General features: G+C 43.4%; 2 protein-coding genes across 2 annotated transcripts in view; both read left to right on the top strand.

Moving 5' to 3' along the window:
• The first annotated feature begins 204 nt into the window (after window positions 1-204).
• On the top strand, window positions 205-13,062 carry aipl1 (aryl hydrocarbon receptor interacting protein-like 1). Its single transcript, XM_063205972.1, has 7 exons — window positions 205-300; window positions 2,355-2,534; window positions 4,461-4,649; window positions 6,211-6,387; window positions 8,545-8,686; window positions 11,749-12,271; window positions 13,035-13,062. The coding sequence occupies exons 1-7, from the start codon at window positions 205-207 to the stop codon at window positions 13,060-13,062; spliced, it is 1,335 nt and encodes a 444-aa protein (XP_063062042.1).
• Window positions 13,063-18,550: 5,488 nt separating this feature from the next.
• The window catches only part of trarg1a (trafficking regulator of GLUT4 (SLC2A4) 1a), a 20,813-nt gene continuing 18,367 nt past the window's right edge, over window positions 18,551-20,996 (top strand). The window contains exon 1 of the mRNA XM_063204326.1: window positions 18,551-19,038. Within this exon, the coding sequence (XP_063060396.1) occupies window positions 18,634-19,038 (405 nt within the window). The 5' untranslated portion in view covers window positions 18,551-18,633. The remainder of the gene's footprint in view (window positions 19,039-20,996) is intronic.

The following is a 20,996-nucleotide window of genomic DNA, read 5'->3' as shown; positions in this document are numbered from 1 at the left end:
TTTTTTTTTTACCTTCACTTCATAGACAGTAAGGTTAAAACATTCACAGTGCGCCATACAGACACATCTGTAGAAACTTACCTGTGTGTACTTCAGGTACGTGTAACGTACACACACATACTCACTCAAAAAAACCCCACACACATTCACACACAATAAGTTTCACCTTACAATTACGCTGCGGTATCTACAGAACCAGAGGAGATGGACGACACCATGTGTCTTGGAGTAGAGGGGGTCAAGAAGACCATCCTGCATGGAGGTACCGGAGACATTCCCAAATTCATCACCGGCTCTAAGGTAAGACCCTGGAACAAATCCAATACTTACTGTAAAACCCATTTACACAGACTCTTTGTTAGCAACCTTGTCACCAAAATTGCAATGAAGTCTGTTAATGAACCCAGTAAGACATGGCCTCTGTTATCAATTAGCTGTTACCAGAATGGCAACGACAAAGTCATAACATTTTACTTAAGGCCCTGTGCACTGTCATACTGGTGTATTGTAGTTTTTTTTCAGTGACTATTACAACGTTCCACTGGTGGAACGGTGTGCGTTAAGGGGCTATGGCTTATGGTAATATCATAGCAATGTTGATATGATTAGTCTTCAATAGTTTACTTTTTTCAGTAAGGAGTTAATAGGCTGATGGGCCCATCTGCATATAATAAAGAGGCTGCTATCCAATAGATTCACAATCTTGTCCCTTCTCATACAGGTGGCTGTGTAGCTTTTAATACAGTTGGCTTTTTTCAAACTTGAAATTGTGTATCCAAAATCAGCTTGCTTTGTTTCCAAAATCAACTCCAAAATTCAACTCGGCCACCGGATAGCAGAAGTTTGGAGGAGAAGGCCATTTCTTTGTAGCTCAAATGAGAGACAGCACTTCTTTTAACTGATGCAAGTGTTACTTGGCATAAAACACCATAACACTTTACTTGACTGTGTCATATCAGTGTCGTAACACAGTCAAGGACTTGGCATTATGTCAATGTCATAAACGTTTCATGACTGTTGTCATTAAGTGGCATTCGGTTGTAGTAAAGACAGCCAAACAATGTCAACTTTTCATGACCATAAAATGTTTATGACATTGACATCATGTTTATGACTTGTTCATGGCTGTGTCATCACACTGTTTGGACACTATTATGATACTGTTATGTCACACGTATGGCAACGGCATCAAGTAAAGTGTTACCCAACTATCAGCCATGAAATAACACTGCAGGCCAGAGGTAAAGAGCTTCATTTCACTGTAATTCGGATAATGGCCCCAGCGGTGTGTTAGGATCTATATTTACAGTAAAATGCCAGTAGGCTACTTAATTCAATTACAGTAACATTCCTGAATTAGAGGATTCTATTCCAACACTGCCTGAGAACTAAAAGACTCTACTGAGCTGAAAGACCCTTTCATTGTAATCAGGGAGCAATGGACACAGCACAGCACAGCACAGCACAGCACAGCACAGCACAGCACAGCACAGCACAGCACAGCACAGCACAGCACAGCACAGCACAGCACAGCACAGCACAGCACAGCACAGCACAGCACAGCACAGCACAGCACTGCACAGCACTGCACAGCACTGCACAGCACTGCACAGCGCAACGCAACACAACACAACACAACACAACGCAACGCAACGCAACACAGCAGAGCAGAGCACAACACAACACAACACAACACAAGCACAGCTATGGACACATTCCACATTCTTGGTAGCAGTGTTCTAAGGAGACATGAATGATTCTAGATAACTGGCGAAGGCTCTTTGGTTGTGATAGGATCTCAAGAAGAGGAGGCTCTACGTCTATTGAGTATTCAGCTGAAAATGCATAGTGGATGGGAATCTTAGTTTCTTCGTCTTTTATCTGCTGTTTAGCAGTCAAGTGATGCAGTAATATCAGCACGTACATCCTGCTGTTGTCTGGTGGTAAATGGTTAAGCTTCCTGAGAGGAAAAATAAGAAGTAAGAAATGAGGGAGTAAAGACGTTCCTCATTCTGTTGAAATGTTTTTCAAATTTGGAGTGGTTTTTAGAGCAGTTTTTGTAGAAACTGTATAGTACCACATGTTTTTAACTACTGTAGAAATGATTGTTATGACATTGCATGTTCCTGCTTTGCGATTCCCCTCAACAAACAAACACATACATGCACGCATATGCACGCACGCACGCATATGCACGCACGCACGCACGCATGCACGCACACACACACACACACACACACACACACACACACACACACACACACACACACACACACACACACACACACACACACACACACACACACACACACACACACACACACACACACACACACACTGCACACTCCACACAGGTGACCTTCCATTTCCGCACTATGCTGTGCGACGATGACCACACGGTGATCGATGACAGTAAGAAGGTGGGGATGCCGATGGAGATCGTGATCGGGAACATGTTCAAGATGGAGATATGGGAGACGCTGCTGGCATCCATGCGGATCGGAGAGGTGTCCGAGTTCTGGTGTGACGTCACAGTGAGTAGAGTGATGCAAAGTTGCCAAATTGCCACGCCCCCCCCTAAAAATGGTGAAAAACCGCCTATGGGCACTAAATCCCACCCCATTTGGAACCAACTTACATGCCCAGTGCCCTTTTTTTTAACCCACAGACCATCCTAACAACACCCAATCTGGCAACACAGTTAGGTCATAGAAGAACAGTCTATTCTATATTCTAGAACACGATCAAGAACTGCATGTTGTCAGTTGCTTGGTCTAACTAACACCCTTACCCTGTCCCATCTAATACACACAGTACACACACACGCACACACACGTGCACATGCACACAAACACACACAGCCAACACCTGCACACAAACACACACACACACACACACACACACACACACACACACACACACACACACACACACACACACACACACACACACACACACACACACACACACACACACACACACACACACACACACACACACACACACACACACACACACACACACACACACACACACACACACGACCAGGGAAGCTCTCTCAAACTCCCATTGTCTTATGCCTGCACGAACACACACACGCAGGCACACACGCACACGCACTCGCATGAGCACACGCACACACACACACCATTAGTCTTACACACCATCAGACTAAAGCACTGTCAAACAAGTGCCCACGCACACACACACTTGGTAAATGCAATCACAATCACACACGTCGACACACACACATTGCACAATGTCCAGCTGTGACCGTATCTAAAGGACTACGGATTTAAAACGCTTGTCGTCCCCTTAAAAACAGTGACATATTTCAACCCATGACAAAACCTACACCTTAGCAGATGCTTTTACAGTCAGACTGACTTGCAAGTGTGAAAAGAAACGACCCACTGAGTGGCAGTACTGCAGGAGGTAGTATAACAGCTAAACTGTAACAGCTATACAATCTGAAAACAATTCAGGTGATAGAGAGACCTGTGGTGAAGTGGTTTACAGGTGCAGGATAGGATATGAGAGTGCTAACAGTGTGGCACGGAAAACTTCCTCAAACCAAACAGCTGGTTTGTGAATTGAGAAATTACATGGTTTTAAAAAATTCAATGCAAACTCATTCGTGAGAAACCATCATTGAACATCAGAATGGTAGCTGTTCAACATTCAATAATTGTTTGTAATTTTACAATTACAATGTACAATCTTTTACTCAATTAGGCTATTTGTAGGATTCATTCTGCGCCACATGTAGGAACACTACCTTGTTTTGTTGCCAGCTTCATTGCCCTATGTAGGGCGATGGACATATGGTCCACGTCAAGTATAATCTGCTTGAGATCCACCTTTCTTAAATCTCTCCACCCAGCCTCAACATTGGGTCACTGATACTAATCCACTGTGATAACTGTGTCATATAGAGGTAGCGTAATTTATTCCTAATCCCTGCACTGCCACTGCATACGTACAAATCCATTGACAATAAATACGGTATACCTGAACAAGTTATTACATAATGTAATGCCTTACGTAATGATATTCTAGTATTATCTGTCGGTTTGTATTGAAATAGCTTTAATTAATAATGTATTTGCAGTGTACTGGTCATTTTTTGCACTGAATAGTTAAATAATAATTTGTAATTTAAATAACAAAACAATATTAATAAGATATAAAGACCATACAACTGGGAGCCACTGTGTACATTTGAGCTTTAGTTGGGTGCCTCTAGAAACTGTGAAATTGTACACCTCTGACCGAAAATCCTGTTGGGCCCCCATCCCTTTCACATCATAGCCCTCCAACTGTTAATTCAACATGTAGAGATCTTAATTTAGCACTCTTTTAGTTGGTCCTACTCTCTGCGAAAAATTTTGCAGGTGCCTTAGGTTAAAATGTGTTTACGTAACATCAAGTCTTGATCCCCCTCCTTCCCCCGTTTATAGCACACGGGCATATACCCGATCCTGGCCAAGAGCCTGCGTCGCATCGCGGAGGGCAAGGACCCTGTGGACTGGCACGTCCACACCTGTGGCATGGCCAACATGTTCGCCTACTCCACGCTGGGGTACGACGACCTGGACGAGCTGATGAAGGAGCCGCAGCCTCTTGACTTTGTACTGGAGATGATTAAGGTGGGAAGAAGTGCCATTGTTGTTACTCCAGAGAAAAAATGTTAAGACATGGTGCTACGTTTATATGCCGTTTTTAATTATGGATTAATAATTCAGAATTAAATAGTTTGGCAGAGTTTACTCTGATCTTTCATTTAATTCCGAATTGTGAAGTGTTTACATGAGGTTTTCAAAGCGGAATTACATTTTATGAAGAATTAAAGTGAGTTAATTCGGAATCAAATGTCTCATGTAAATATAGTGATTGACTGAAAAGAAAAGTTCATCCGCATCCATGCATCCATGCATCCATGCATCCATGCATCCAAATTCCGCACACACATTGTCAGTGAAATTGTAGTGTCCGCAACTATAACTACATCCTATTGGGCAAGACACTATGAGCTACCGTGACTTACATCATCTGGCTGTGTTTGAGGAATTCCCTGATTTTAGACCGAAAATGGTCTTTGTTACACCTCCTTTAACGTGCGACAGAGCCTTATGGTCCAAATATGTCCCATTTTAAAGATATTGCCATGTCAAATTAGCAGACACTACAATAACCTAATCCAGCCTTATACCAAGACTTTGAAGATATTTTTCTCAGTTTCAATGCAGTGCGTAGTTTTTGCACTTTTGCACGTACTGCACTTTACCTTTGTAGGGCAATACTGTTGAGCTGAACATGTCCTCAAATCTACGAGCCAGTGCTGTGGAATCAGCCAGAGCAGAGAGTCAATGTACATTCCCAACAAGGACACCATCCATACAGCAAAGCCCTACCCAGTTTCTTAACCCTCCACCCACTCCAGTGGCTCACTGTGCTTTCATGAGCTATTGTGAGTCAATGAGGACGAGATGAACCCAGCACAGAAAAAAGCAGAAGTGAGAATATACATACAGTACATACATACATACAATATACAGTAAATACCCTTTATGGTGTCCTTGGAAGTGATCCTCTGCAAAGGGAAGCGGGCCGTGTGCCGAGTAGTGTGACATAAATCATGATGACAACACCTCACCGAGTGGCCACTAGGATGTGCAATAGTACCACACACGGGAGGAAGATGGAGGAGGGCATGTTTGCAGTAGTCATTTGGATGATGTGTGTATGCATACAGCATACATATTGGTGTTTACATTTCTAACTCATTATCTCGGGGTGTGTGTGTGTGTGTGTGTTTGAGTGTGAGTCTGTGTGTTTGAGTGTGTGTGTGTGTGTGTGTGTGTGTGTGTGTGTGTGTGTGTGTGTGTGTGTGTGTGTGTGTGTGTGTGTGTGTGTGTGTGTGTGTGTGTGTGTGTGTGTGTGTGTGTGAGTGTGTGTGTGTGTGTGTGTGTGTGCGTGCGTGTGTGTGTGTTTGTCTGTGTCTGTGTCTGTGTCTGTGTGTGAGAGAGCATGCATGTATGTGTGTGTTTGTGTGTGTGTGTGTGTCTGTTTGTGTGCCTGTGTGCATGTGTTTGTGTGTTCCTTCGTGTGCGCATGTGTTTGTGTTTGTGTGAATGTCCGAGTGTGTGTTTGTGTGTGTGTGCCTGTGTCCGTGTGTGCGTGCATGTGTGTCCGTGTGCGTGTGCATAGGTGACGCAGCCAAGTGAGTATAACCGCGAGACGTGGGCCATGAGCGATGAGGAGCGTGTGAAGGCCGTGCCCATACTGCACGGCCACGGCAACAAGTTCTACAAGCAGGGGCGCTTCGAGGACGCCGCCAACAAGTACAAGGAGGCCATCGTCTGCATCAGGAATGTACAGACAAAGGTGTGGTAAAAAATAGTAGTAGAGTCAACAATAATCGATTCGGCAATGCATTGCAATAAGGGACAGGACAATTCAATAATCGATTACCTCCTGAATCGCAATTGAATCCAATCATAAGGGCAGTGCCAATGCACACCACTAAAAAATAGCCTAATGCATCAGCTGGTGTTCTGTCCATTTCCATCGAAATGAGCTCCCAATTGTATGTTTATGTTAAGCGATAATCATACGCCGGAGCATGCTGTGGTGCAGCATGTTACAGGGGCTCCAGGTAGGATTAAAAGTTTAATGAATCACTGGCCCGAGTCGGCCGATGGTTATGTGAATCATGAGTAAGTGAACGATGGCTCTCGCGACCACTTCCACGGTCTGCTGTCAGAAAACCACGAATGCAACTTTTTGTCAGAGTGGTCGGAAGGGGTGTCGACTCGTGGGAAACACTTTTCATACGCGATGAAAAACATTCTCACAGCGAGTTTATTTGAACAGCATTTTTTCATTACGGTGTAGATTTTGAGACAGGCATACCATGGGCACAGTGCAAACGACGTCATCCTACCTTGTGCCCATTTAACACACCGTGTCATATACAACAACAACATGTATTTATGTAGCACAATATCACAACTATACAGTTGACTCAAAGTGCTTTCAAATACACATACCCATTCCCACATTCACACACCAGCTCTGGAGGCAGCCGTACGGTGCCAATTGTCCAGGGTTCACGTGAGAAAGCGCACACACACTCACACAGACACACAGACACACAGACACACACACACACACACACACACACACACACACACACACACACACACACACACACACACACACACACACACACACACACACACACACACACACACACACACACACACACTCAGGGACCGAGATTCCCCCATGTCTCTCGGTCCGACTAGTTTCCCCTTCTCCACTACTATCTGAATAAAGGCTGAAAACCCACAAAACAAACAATTTAAAAATATAACCTCAAACCAAACCCCTGGCCCTTGGCCCAGGACAGTAGCTCAGCTCGAGAAGTACACCATGGACAGGAGAGGACAGGACACCATGGACAGGACACTATGGACAGGACACTATGGACAGGACAGGACAGGACAGGACACCATGGACAGGACACTATGGACAGGACAGGACAGGACAGGACACCATGGACAGTACACCATGGACAGGAGCAGGGCTGGACTGGCCATCTGGCATAGCAGCCTTTCCCGGTGGGCCTGCACCCTAGTGGGCTCCGTTTTCAGAAATGTTTTAAAAAAAACATTTTTGAAAATAGGTGCCCATGAGGGTGCAGGGCCCACCGGAGAGTAAGTTCTGCGTAAGCTAATTATGAGGGGCCCCTTTAAGCCAAACGTGCCGGGCCCTATTTTGTCCACCAGTCCAGCCCTGGGCAGGACACTGGTTAAATGTCATCTCACTTTGTGGAAACCAGTTGGAGGAATAAAATGAAATTGGGCTGAAGCACTAGGTGACTCCATCCTGGCTAGTGGTTAAAAATCACTACATAAACAGTAAAAGAAAACCCAAAAAGGTAATAGGTCTAAGGTTATACTAAGCAATTTTCCTCTTCATAAATACCAAGCAGAATTGTCACCAGCTTTCAGATGCCGTCAAACCTCCATTCTTTGAACTGTTTTTTTAATGTCTTTGAAGTTTCTCGTTCACCCTGGTAATAGTGCTCAACTAACATCTACAAATCTACATTTTATTTAAGTCTTTATGAGTAAAAGATACTGTATGTATCTTGTACCCACACAAACTCTTGCTTTCACTTCGCTTTTGCACTTCCCTCTCATGCTGAAAACTCATCTTCCCCCCCTTGCTTTCCCTTCACAATATTTAAATTCATTTTTCAGGTTTTTTTTAAATTTAGCCTTACTTATTTTTTACTTTATAGTCGGGTGTTATTTCTATGTCATACTACTTTATTTTTTACATGTACTGCTGACTTTTATGTGCTACTACGCCTTTTAACCTGTATTGCTGACTTTTGTTTCTTTCTATTTTACTATGTATTTCTACAGTTGTACTACTTATTTTACTGCCGTTTTAACATGCTACTATTTTAACACTCTGCACTGTAAAGTGTCCTGGGTTTGAAAAAAGGCGCTAAAATGTATTATTATACAGGAGAAATCATGGGACCCCCAATGGCTGAAGCTGGAGAAGATGGCTAACACGCTAGTGCTAAACTACTGCCAGTGTCTACTCCGCCAGGAGGAGTACTACGAGGTCATCGAGCACACCACTGACATCATCAACATGCACCCTGGTATGTATTTTGGCATGTTCCATTACCCGTTCTATGTACTGTGTACCTTGTTTAAGTGTGGTGAACACTATCCGCCCTCTGCGTTTCACGCAGCGAGTACTTTCCGTTTCACGTTCTTTCTGATACACTCAACGGAAATGCCGGTTGTCGCGTGTCATCAGAGTTTACCAACCGCCAATACACAATTCATCACGGAAGACACTGTTCGTTATGTTAAACTTTTTTTTAGCTACCCCTGCCTGTTATACACATCAATACACAATTTTCATCACGGAAGACATTGTTCGTTATGTTGACATTTTTTTTTTAGTTTCCCCTGTCTGTTATACACATGGCGATTGTCGTTGGAATCAAAACTATGCTGTTATTACGGAGAGTCGGTAGTTTGACAGATCTGACACTCAATTACGTAACAAACATGGCGGCCATTGAGTGCGAAAAGTGTACATTAATTCCACACTTTAAAAAATGGCCGATTTGAGGGCGTTAACCGGGTAGTTTACAGTACACTTCACCACAACGATTAGAATTGGAATGCCCTGCGTACCCAAACACAGTGCAGAAAGGGCGGTAAGTAAGGGTATTGGAACAGGGCATTTGCAAAGAGTCGCACCCCCTTTACTGTATGTAGGCTGGCTACGCTAGATTTCATTTTTAATATTGAGTGTGTGTTTGTATCCGGAGGGTGGATGTGAGGGTTAGATCAGGGGTGTCAAATTCAAATCTGGTATCAAGGCTCGAGCCAAACTCAATATTTATTTTAAAACAAAGACTAAATGTATGCGTTTGTGAGTCAGTTCAATTTCCCATCCCATTTCCCATCTTATATGGTAGTTCAAACATGCTTACAGATATTGTGTTGCATATGAGAGTGTGAGCTGTTTCATTGGCCTGGGCCCATTTGTATTCCTTTGACACACCTACGGTAATTTCTTGTTCAAGTCTTGTCACCCTATACAATAATGTTGTATGTGGGCCAACAGTAATTCACATTTGAAATGATCTCGTGGGCCAAATAAAATGACTCTGAGGGCCTGATTTGGTAGCCTGGTTATCATCGACTTTCAAATCTCTTCGAGACTTGGTCTGACCAAGACAATAACAATTAACTTTTCCCAAATGGCATGGTTGACCCTCCCTAGGTTTGCTACTGGTTGACTGGGGTCCAATAAAGTGGGTGGAGTTCCTGTTTTTTCGGGAGATCAGAAACAATATTTGCATTGCTCTTGGCCTGACTAGAAGCATCCTTGGGTTAGAGGATCCAAAATTAGGTAATTTCACAGCCCAGGTCAATAGAGTCAAGACCATCCATGACCCAGACGTCATGTCTATACTATTACAAGCTATTAGAAGTAAATCATTATGCAGTTACATTTTTTAATAAAGGGGGGTTGGAGGTGGGTGAAGGGTTACAGATAGGCCATATTGAGGTCATTTTCAGAATCCAGCTCCAGCGCTTGCACACATCCACCCCAGAATCACCTTGATTCATGAATCTCCTAGCAGAGAGGTCGAACACTGTGTGAGCTGGCTCTGAGTCAACTCATCAGGATTCCTGGACGCAGTGCATAAATTCCGCCGCCATGACGATGTGAGCGACTCATCAAGCAGAGCTACCGAGAAATTGCAATGTACTGCAATAGCGCCTCTAGGGGTTCGGGTTTCGGCTATGCATCGGTAGCTCATATCGACACTGTACGGTAGGCTACGTACACACTTGGCAGAGTGCTTTGCTTTGGGGGTCCTTTTCTGAAGGATAGCCGCTGGCCCTCCTGCTATGCTGATGTGTGCAGGTAAACACTAAGGAATGTTTCAAGAGAGTGCATCATTGGTGTTCCCTAAGGAGTTTTGGAATTGTATGTTTGTAGCCCCATAATACATGGCGTTCCACCAGTGGAACACTGTAATAGTTATTGAAAAGTTAACTGTCATAGCACGACACTACTATGATATAACATAGGGCCTTTAAGTAATACACTACGACTTGGTCATTGCCATTGGCATTCTGGTGGTTACTGCAAATTTATTATGCTGTGTCTTAACGGATTAACGTTAGAAGAAAGAGTTACGTTGTTTGCAGGCTGTAGGCTGCATGCATTGCCTGTGGGGACCTGGGTTCAAGTCCAGCCTGGGTTATATCCCAGTCTTGGCCCATCTCTGTCTCCCATTCTCTTCATGTCTGCTCTGACACTGTCCTGTCGAGAGTATCTGGAGGTAAAAAGTCTCCTAAAACTTAAAAAAAAATATCTGGACCTAGGAATCAATTTCAAATTGATTAGAGTTCATTGCTCCAGGGACTGTAACCAATACGCTATCATACCTGAATAACTAAGCGGCTTTGGACAGAGGTACAGTAACCGTTATCTAACCGCCAGGTAATGTAATGTAATAATGACTCTCCATTGTAAGGGTGTCACGATAACCGATATACAGCGATACAAATGTTTGACAATAATAATTACGGTTTGGATTTCAAAGACATATATTATCATGGTGGATAGCCATACTGTACACCGTGGCACTGTGAGCATCATTCATCCACGTCTGCTGAAGTTGCTGTGCAGGTGCACTTTGTAGTCCACAATGTTGGGGCTGAAATTAGGGTCAATTGCTGAACCAATTCATTTGCACAATTAAAGGTAAAAATCTGTGGCTATTTCCTCTTCCTCCCTCAACTATGACAGGCATATCATATGTTGTGCCTTTACAGTATAACGTGAAATTTTAGGTTACTTTCTCACACTTACTCCTTTGCAGAGATGTCAAAAGTAAAAGTAAAAGTAAATTCATGGTGTAAGTACAACACAGCACATGATATTACATAGCTGTTACACCAGCTACTCCAACGTAATGAGGTAGAAGGACTGTGTTGTTGGAAAACACCCAACAAGAACGTACCACAAACTTGATCCAACCAGCGCCGAGTCAGCTGATCCTAAGAGAAGTGTACAGTTGAACTGGTTACTCAAGTAAGTTACCTATGATGGAAGGAGTCTGGGTATATCTTTTTTCACCTTTTCTTTTACTCTTGTCACCTCTGCTCCCTTGCTATTCCTCCACAGGTGTCATGAAGGCCTACTACCTGCGAGCCAAGGCCCACGTGGAGGTGTGGAACGAGGCAGAGGCGCGGGAGGACTTTGAGCGCGTGCTGGACCTGGAGCCCGGCATGAAGAAGATGGTGACCAGGGACCTGGGGGTGCTCAGCATGAGGATGGAGATGAAGAACGAGGAGGACCGCAAGACATACAAGGGCATGTTCAACAGCAGCAGCAGCAGCAGCAGCAGTAAGCACCCTCAGGAAGAGCAGAAGCAGGAGCAGAAGCAGCAGGAGAAAGAAGACACTGCGCAAGAGAAGTGCCCTAACGCTGAGCAGAAGCAGCAGAAGAAAGAAAAGACTGCATTAGAGAAGTGCCCTGAAGAAGAGCAGAAGCAGAAGCAGAAGGAGCAGCGAGAGAAAGAAGAGGCTGCATTAGAGAAGTGCCCTCAAGAAGCGCAGAAGCAGACGCAGGAGAAAGAAGACACTGCGTTAGAGAAGTGCCCTCAAGAAGAGCAGAAGCAGCAGGAGAAAGAAGAGACGCAAGACAAGTGCCCCCAAGAAGAGGAGGAGCAGAAGCAGGAGCAGCAGGAGAAAGAAGAGAAGTGCCCTCAAGAAGATCAGGAGCAGAAGAAGAGCAGGGGCAGCAGGAACAAGAAGAGGCAGCACAAGGCACCGCAAGAGAACTGAAGAGAGGGCCAGACCAGAAAACCAGAGTTGTATAAAGTAGAGGTAGAAGTACTCTTGCAAATGTATTACAACATTAATTGTAAGATATTTCAAAGTTGAAACCATGTAATGTCATACCACTAGTGTTGTAATTATATTTGTTAAAATAAGCCTACCTATACTTCAGCTGTATAGAACTCTGCAGAAAATAATGGCAGGGGTCAGTCCCAGGGTTCAGGAAATTCTATATTTAAAAAAATCTCTGCCAGTCTCTCCCTCTTCAGTAAACTTTGAAATGCCAATATACCGCTTAGACACTCGAATTTGACACTTCTAATTTGACCTACTGTGTTTCGCAGTGTTGAGTATGGTTTGACTCTGAAGAAGGCGCATTGTGTTCATTGTGCTTGCACCACAGTAATAACAAAAATGTATCTGAGTGCTCCATTCATCCCTGGCCTTGTCTTTCTGAAGTGGACCAGTTTGCTTTCACATTGTCTTGAGTGCTTGTTATGGTGATTCCAAGCTGGTTGGATATCATTTTATATCCTGATCCTGGGATTGACACCTCTGCTGCACACACAGGGACTGATGGACCTCAGTAACAGCAATGTGAATGACGGGTGCAACTAATATTTTTTTCAGATTGTGTGATGAGGAAGACAGAGAGTGAGACTTGTATTGGTTTGTGAGTTGAATGTATTGGCAGCTAACATGGGGCACTGGTTGTTCTATGTGACTTAAATGAATCGTTATTTGTAACACTACAAGATGGCTTGGGTTTTGCAGATAAATATATCATTAATATCAAATAAGTGTTATGAAATTGTAGTTCACGTCATCACAATGTTGTTCATGTGGTGCACCTGGTGAGGAAAATGGACTGTATAGCGTAATCGGCTACTATGGCCGTAGTAGTGTCAGTGGTAATGCAACTTCAGAACATGAGTAATGAGTAGTGACAAGATCTCTTATTACTTCTACACCCATTCATTACTGCACCAGAGCAGAGGAAGCCACGGACTTCAGCTTTTGCCATCATTCATGGTTTATTAATTCCAGAAGTTAATCTGTCTTAAATGATACATTATTATTAGATGATAGCTAATGGAAGCTTAAATTAATTAAATTGTTAGCACATGGGCAGATGGAGAATGTGAATGCTTATGACATCCCAATTTCTCTCAGGGACGTTCTCTTTGTGTCCAATCACTTCTATATTTGTCTTATTTTAATATCTAATACAGTAACAGTTTATGGAATCTCCATTTGTTCAAATGACTGAAATAAACTAAAATATACACAAATATAATAATGGCGTTTGTTCATGTATTGACAGCATTTGATGTTGCCAATCATTGAAGACAGCAACAGAGCAAACCCATCTCATTACAAAACTGAATAATATTCTTGAACATCCTGTAACCACTGTTTGGCAGAATAACCACCATCTTGTCAGTCTGGTTATTTTAATTCCAGGAGTGGATAACCATTTGTTCTTCTTGTTTTAGAGCATGTTTTCTATAGAAAGTAAAGTATACTCTACGGTGTGAAGGACATCCAAGGCACTCTTCGCCTTGTTAGATTAAAAAAAGTTTAACAGAAAAAGGTTTTAATTAAATTAACTCAAATAAAAAGTCAACATTGTGGCCTCAGTGTAGACCTCCTTCAGGGCTGCCTTGGATGTCCTTCAAACTGCATTAACCAAAGAGTCCCTTTACACTACTGGAAGAATGCTGAAGCCCCTTTGAATGTTGAACATCATTCACTACGTTTTTATGATGCATTTAATTCAGAATGAATCATTCAGGATTAAATAGTTCCGTCGAGTTTACTTTGATCTTTCCTTTAATTCCAAATTAAGATGTGCTTACATGAGGTTTTCAAAACGGAATCAAGCTTTATTCAGAATTAAAGTGAGTTCATTTTGAATCAAATGTCTTAGGTAAACGTAGTCATTCTGTGGTTGTGGTGTATGTTCTCTACTGCCTTTGCATTTGATCATAGTATGTGGCCTACACAGTACACCGGAGTAGACCACATTACTACCTTGACACAGTCAGGAGGACGCTGTATGCCTCAGTCTGTGGCATACATTTCACTCCTCGAAAGTGGGTCTCGGTGTTATTCTTGGATGGGTCTGCCGGTGGGCATTTTTATGGAGGGCTGCTTCCTGGACATCTGGGGGTTCCTCTCCTCATTTCTGGATGTGAACAGGGCTGGACTGACCATCTGGCATACCGGGCATTTCCCGGTGGGCCCTGCACCCTTGTGGGCCCCAAGGTTTTTTTTTTACATTTCTGAAAATAGGGGTCTACAAGGGCGCAGGGCCCACCGGTGATTCAGTTCTATGGCGCTAATTATGATGAGAGCCTTTACGCCAAAAGTGCCCGGGCCTTATTTCTCACTCAGTCCAGCTCTGTATGTGAAGAGGACATTTATATTACAGTATTTCTCAATTGGTTTTGTACATTTCTCGAATCTCTCTCGCAATTTGCAAAACATAATATTCATTCTCAAAACAGCTTTAACAAATGGCAAAACACGGTGGATAACCAGCAAAACCGAGTCTCTTGCTCAAAACCCTTATTTGTCTTGTCAAGTTTTTGTGTCAATGAACGTATCAGCGCCAGCAGAATGGTTAGTCATTGTGTCATAGTGTATAGACAAGCTAGTCAAATCAATTTCTTATGTTGTCAATTGAATTGTACACTCTTGAGGATCTTTTCTGAAGCGAAATGCTTCAAAAAAGCAAAATTCAGTTTTATATTACATTGATCAGATTAGATTGAGATAGTTTCATGCATTCAGTCACTGACAAAGCGTTTTGAGTGATATGACAAAACAAAGCAATTAATAATGTACGAAATCACTGAGAATTGTACACAGCCATGGCATGGTGGACGAGAGCATTTGCTATATGCCGAAAACAATGAGAAACTGATTTGACCATGTGCACAGATAACACCAGGAAGTCACAATTGAACAAAGACTTTTGAGAATCATTGTTCTGTTGTGAGAAATGTACAAAACCAATTGAGAAAAACTGTAACTTCAACACACATCTGATACAGGTGATAAAAAGTAAGACATGATGAATACAAAAATAGTACACTGTAGCCCTGCAAGTAAGATACTTGACAGTCTTTTGCAAACTGAAACTGAACTGAATATTTAAGCATGTTCCCCGGTTGCATGGCCTTTCAGCCAACAAGCGTGATATTTGAGTAACCTTTTTTCAATGGGAACAGTTAACAAGACAGAATCAATCAGGTAAATACAGCTACAGCAGGCTTGGGCTCAGCAGGCCTGCACGTCTTTGACAGTGCAGTGCAATGAAAGATGACGCATGATAATATTGAAGAACAAAGAGGACGGCGTGTCATTCCCTTTATTATTGCTTACAGAGATTTTCAGATTTGCTGGTTTTTTTCTAAACCTCTGCACACAAAGTACACTAACACATTTTAGCCAAAGGTTACCTGCAAAAAAAACGCCTGCTAAATACCCAAGCCCTTTTTGGGAAAAGCTGCGCTCAGCATTATAAAAACATAAATATCTCAGCCTCCGAAGCATATAAAACATGAACTAAGTGGCATTTAAAAGGTAAGACCATGTTTTTGCATTAAAATGTGTTCATGTGTTCAGCTCTAACATATCCACATCTTTAATTTCAAAAATATCAAATCTAATGAGCCTGAGTGCTGTGTCTAGTCGCTCCAGTCGCCAAGGTCAATGCATATATGCAGCATGAGGCTTAAATGTGTTCAACAAAATGCATAACAGCTCAGCACCTCACCAAAATGAAACCGTTTCTAATAGGGGTCTGTGTATTGATGTGCAAAAAGTGTCAAGAAGGGAATTCGTGTTGGTTTGTCTACATCAAAAAGTCTATACTTGTGACATGTTAGTGTTAGGATATGTACAGAGTTGAAAGAGAAGAGAAGTGCAGCACACTCCCGAGCTGCATAAATAAGCTTTTGATGTGACAACGTTTCGGCCTGTCGGCCATGTGACCTGAGGAAGGCCGACAGGCCAAAACTTTGGCACATCAAAAACTTGCTTATGCAACTCGGGAGTGTGCAGCACTTCTCTCCTCCTGCAAGTGTTTTACTGGTTGCCAGCACCTCCTTTTCTGGTGTGCGTTTTGCACCTCCACTCAGTGATGTAAAGAGTGTCATACAGTATAGCATCTTTGTGCGTAAATCAAACAAGAACAACACTACCCAAGGCTTTGGGGTCCACCCAAGTCTTTGTACCTAAAAATAATAATTCCTGGATGATACCATTGTCTGCCCATCCGAAGGTCGATATTTCACACATTGCAGCAGTTTTCTTTTTAGGTCACAATTTGGAAGTACTTCTTGTATAGAATTAGAGGGCATAATGACAAAACTTGAACAAGTAGTGTGTGTGTGTGTGTGTGTGTGTGTGTGTGTGTGTGTGTGTGTGTGTGTGTGTGTGTGTGTGTGTGTGTGTGTGTGTGTGTGTGTGTGTGTGTGTGTGTGTGTGTGTGTGTGTCTGTGTCTGTGTCTGTGTGTCTGTGTGTGTGTGTCTTATTTCACAATTGGCAGCAGGTACTGGCAATAGAGGACAATGACAACGTCAAAACTGAAAATGACCTTAAGGTGTGCGTGCGTGCGCGTGTGTGTGTGTGTGCGTGTGTGCGTGTGTGTGTGTGTGTGTGTGTGTGTGTGTGTGTGTGTGTGTGTGTGTGTGTGTGTGTGTGTGTGTGTGTGTGTGTGTGTGTGTGTTATTAGGGAGTCCTGGATGACTCATGCCTACGTGCTCATCGGAAAACAGCTGACTGCACTGCTCGCAACGCAAGGCCGTAAGAAGGTCCAGAGAGCATCGAGCGGTCGATGTCCTTACATCATATGGAGCTGCTCACTCACTTTCATCCGGAAGGAATCCCGCACATTGCAACGCTATAGTCTAGTAGTAGCGAGACTCAAACATCAAGCAACAAAGTGATGAAAATGAGTGCTACTTTTCTGGAAAATGGTTCTTATCCCACTTTTTCCTCTCTTCCTTTCTACTAGCAATAACAAACGGGGAAGGGATAAGCCAAATGCAATTTCTGTCCAATAGACCATGCATCGACAAAAATCGGAACATGCTATATGTCCTAATGTCCTATCCAATGGCTTTCACAAAACACCTGAGCATACCTTAGGGCTCTATTTCAGCTTTTGAAAAATAACTTAATGAACAAAAAATGAACAAGGTGGGCCACTTCTAGGCTACATTTTACAGAACAGTTAACTTACACGAATAAATGACTAAGCGCACTTTTATTCAGAACTAGTCTGCGCCTCGTAGCTCGAAGGCAATCTAATCACGACCGAACCACGACAAAATATGTGACAGTAGGAACCTCCATAATAACATTGCTGGTAATTCTATACGGTATTGCAGCATTCCCCCCGGGAAGGAAGAAGCTTGGAGCAATGGTGAGCATCCCGCAGCACAGAGCAGCATCCGCCCCGCTCCCACTTCTGCCTCTCCCCCTCCTCCCCCTCCTCCTCCACCACACTGGTGCTGATGCTGAGGGTGCGCGGTATGTGTGTGTAGCCTGTGTGTGTGTGCGTGTGTATGCTGCCACTCTGCTACAAGTTCAGCCAGTCACTCTTGTTGCTGCAGCGTGAAGAGATCAAACCTTATACGTCCAGCGCTGCGGGAAAACAACACAGCGCGCCCTTTGTTTGTATACAGACTGCACAGAAAGTGACTTTGAAAATAGAATATTTTTTCACGTCAAGGACAGGACGTTTGATTTTTCTTTCAAGAATGCGGCAGGTCGAGAGCGCTTGACAAGCGTCTTTTGAGTGATTTCTTCTTCCCGTGTGAAGTTTTTTTTTCTTCTGTCGTTTTGGATTGATAAGGCGCGTGCACGCTCGCAGGGAGATGGCTTTCTGATGACCGTGGATTGAATGGAGCAGCGGAATTGTAGTAAAATTCATTTCACTTGATCCGGAAGGAGGGATGCCCATATACTGAAGGGAAAACAATACAGGGTTTTTGTTTTCTCCCATTGTCGAAGGGCTATTTTTAATTCGAATAATTGTTAAGAATTGTCAGCATAAGCTTCTATCCAACTGTGGTAAATTTGAATAATGACCTTTATTTCGCATCTAAATATGGGAGTTTAGCGTCACTCTCCACATCGATTACTCAGTCGCGTTAAAACCGGGAGCTCTTTTCCCCCCATTCATCTGTTGGCGTGTGTGTGCGTGCTTGAAGAATGGCAATCAACACAGATCCCGAGTTTGAGAAATCTACCCTGGGAGAGAATGCCGCGGCGCAGCCCCCAGAGTCCCAGGAGACGGAGAAACTTCTCAGCGCCACCACCACCGAGCCGGGGGGCAACGGGATGAAGATGTCCACCTCCTTCACCGTAAATATGGACAGTGACAAAGCCTTGGACGGAGACCAAAACGGCCACAGCGTGCCGCTGAGATCCGGTTCCGCGGGGCACCTTGGGGGGGCTCCGCTGTCCCCGTCCCGAGTCAGCTTAAGTCGCACCTCCTCCACCGGGAATGGCCCGCAAGAGCAACAGAAACCAAAAGACTATCTGATTTTTGTTATTTTCTCCTGCTTTTGCCCCGTCTGGCCCGTCAGCATCGTTGCACTGGTATACTCAATTATGGTAAGTAGCCTAGTCTACCATACTCTGTCCTGACCCACGCGTCCGAGGGAGAAGTTCCCACATGTCACTCATGGTCGTGTCCATATCTAATTATCCAATCCTTGGCATTAGATTTAAAGATTTAAAACCACTGCAAACAATACATGGCTGCACATGGGACAGTAAGCTGTGCTCCAAACTGCGTAGCCCATATCCCATTTGTGAAAGTATCTGCGTTCTTGTTCTTCCACCTTCAAATATAAGGGACCGTGAGTTTATGAATAACACATACTTATTATAGCCTTTATTACACGTACCTTCATATTATATAGTAGCCTAAAACAATAGTCTTATGTGCCGGCGGTTGCGCACAGCCACACAGGTGAGTCGCTGTGACTTTGGAATGACACAATGGTCAGCGCAAGGGACAGAGGATCAAAGGGCAACAACAGAGCACCAATGGTTAAAGATATTGACATATGATGTGTTATTTATGAGGAAGTTGCCATTTATTTCCAATGCGTAAAGACACCAAATCTGATTTATCCATATCTGTTAATCTGACTCCCGCCAACTGGTATGTTTCGCCCATTTTTTGTTCCATTAGATGCAATGTCTCTTAATATAGGCAATTTAATCCTGTCCTAAATACTGAGGTTGAGGTTTAGGATAGCCTGCGTTAACGCACCTTTTACATTCTGGTGTAAGTTTGACCAGCCTGATCTCCAAAAATTCTGTGCTCCTGGACACGGATGTTAAGGACACGAAATCCGTGTCCAGGAGCACGGATTTTGCCAAAATTATTTTCCGTGATGGGCACAGGGAAGTGCTATCTATAGGCTATTACCACAGCACTGTGTAACTCTATCATTAGAAAATACATGCCAAATGCCAATCCTAAACAAAATAATGCTATAGCAATTTAAGTTGTGCCCTGACCAAAACATTCCCTAACCTTAACCTGCCATTAAAGACATATTTTTGAGAAATACCTTTTCCAGTTGGTTGCTAGGCTATCAAATTCATATAATGAATGAAAGAAAACTAGCTGTGCCCAGACCAAAATAGTCCCTAACCCTAACCTGTCAGTAGGAAATGTTTTTTTTTTAGAAAAAATATTTGAAATCCAAATAAATGAAAAATCCTGAGAAAACACAAGACTGTGGAAACATAGAGCTGTGGGAGTAGCCTATAGACAGAGCACTTCTCTGTGTCCATCACGGAAAACAATTCCGTGTCCAGAAGCACGGAAAACAATTCCGTGTCCAGGAGCACGGAATTTTGGTAAAATCCGTGCTCCTGGACACGGATTTTGTGCCATTAAAATCCGTGTCTAGGAGCACAGAATTTTTGGAGATCATGTTGGAGTTTGACGGATTCCTCAACGCCACATCGTTTCGTATGCAGGGCGTGGCGCCATCCACGAGTTCTGTCTCATTGGTTTGTGTACATCCAGTCAGAGCCGAATGGTCCATCTTGGACCGCGAAATGGAAGTGAATGCAAAAACCAATAGCCTGCCCCGACGCGCACGACTGTGTTTGAGTCATGTCCAAGGTAATGTTAAACCGGGCAGATTGATGATATAAGCCTAGGCCTACAAAAGCCCAGGGCTATCCCAGGGACACCATAACACTACACTTGATGTTGAATGTATACTGATGTGCTCAGGGGGTTCCCATTTAAAAAACCTTATAGTCTCCAACGAAATACTGTGCAGAGTGGTAAATGAGCCTGATAGTGTGCATGTGTGCGTGTGCGTGTGTGTATGTGTGTGTGTGTGTGTGTGTGTGTGTGTGTGTGTGTGTGTGTGTGTGTGTGTGTGTGTGTGTGTGTGTGTGTGTGTGTACAATGGGAAAACTACAGTAGCTTAGAACGGATGCATAGGATATGGATACATGCACACAGGATGCCACTGCTGGTATAAGCTGTAGTAAACTGTAACTGAAGTAAGCGTATCTCATATTAAACATTTAAAAAT

This window comes from Engraulis encrasicolus, chromosome 8, assembly GCF_034702125.1.
Source record: "Engraulis encrasicolus isolate BLACKSEA-1 chromosome 8, IST_EnEncr_1.0, whole genome shotgun sequence".
Lineage (NCBI taxonomy): Eukaryota > Metazoa > Chordata > Actinopteri > Clupeiformes > Engraulidae > Engraulis > Engraulis encrasicolus.
The sequence above is the reverse complement of the archived record's forward strand: the minus strand, read 5'-3'. Positions and strand labels throughout refer to the sequence as shown.

Excerpts from the sequence above, each read along its gene's own strand:
- aipl1 (XM_063205972.1), top strand. The coding sequence starts at position 205 with ATGGACGACACCATGTGTCTTGGAGTAGAGGGGGTCAAGAAGACCATC. Across the intron at positions 2,535-4,460 it reads AGTTCTGGTGTGACGTCACA|CACACGGGCATATACCCGAT; the intron begins GTGAGTAGAGTG and ends CCCCGTTTATAG. Across the intron at positions 8,687-11,748 it reads CATCATCAACATGCACCCTG|GTGTCATGAAGGCCTACTAC; the intron begins GTATGTATTTTG and ends ATTCCTCCACAG.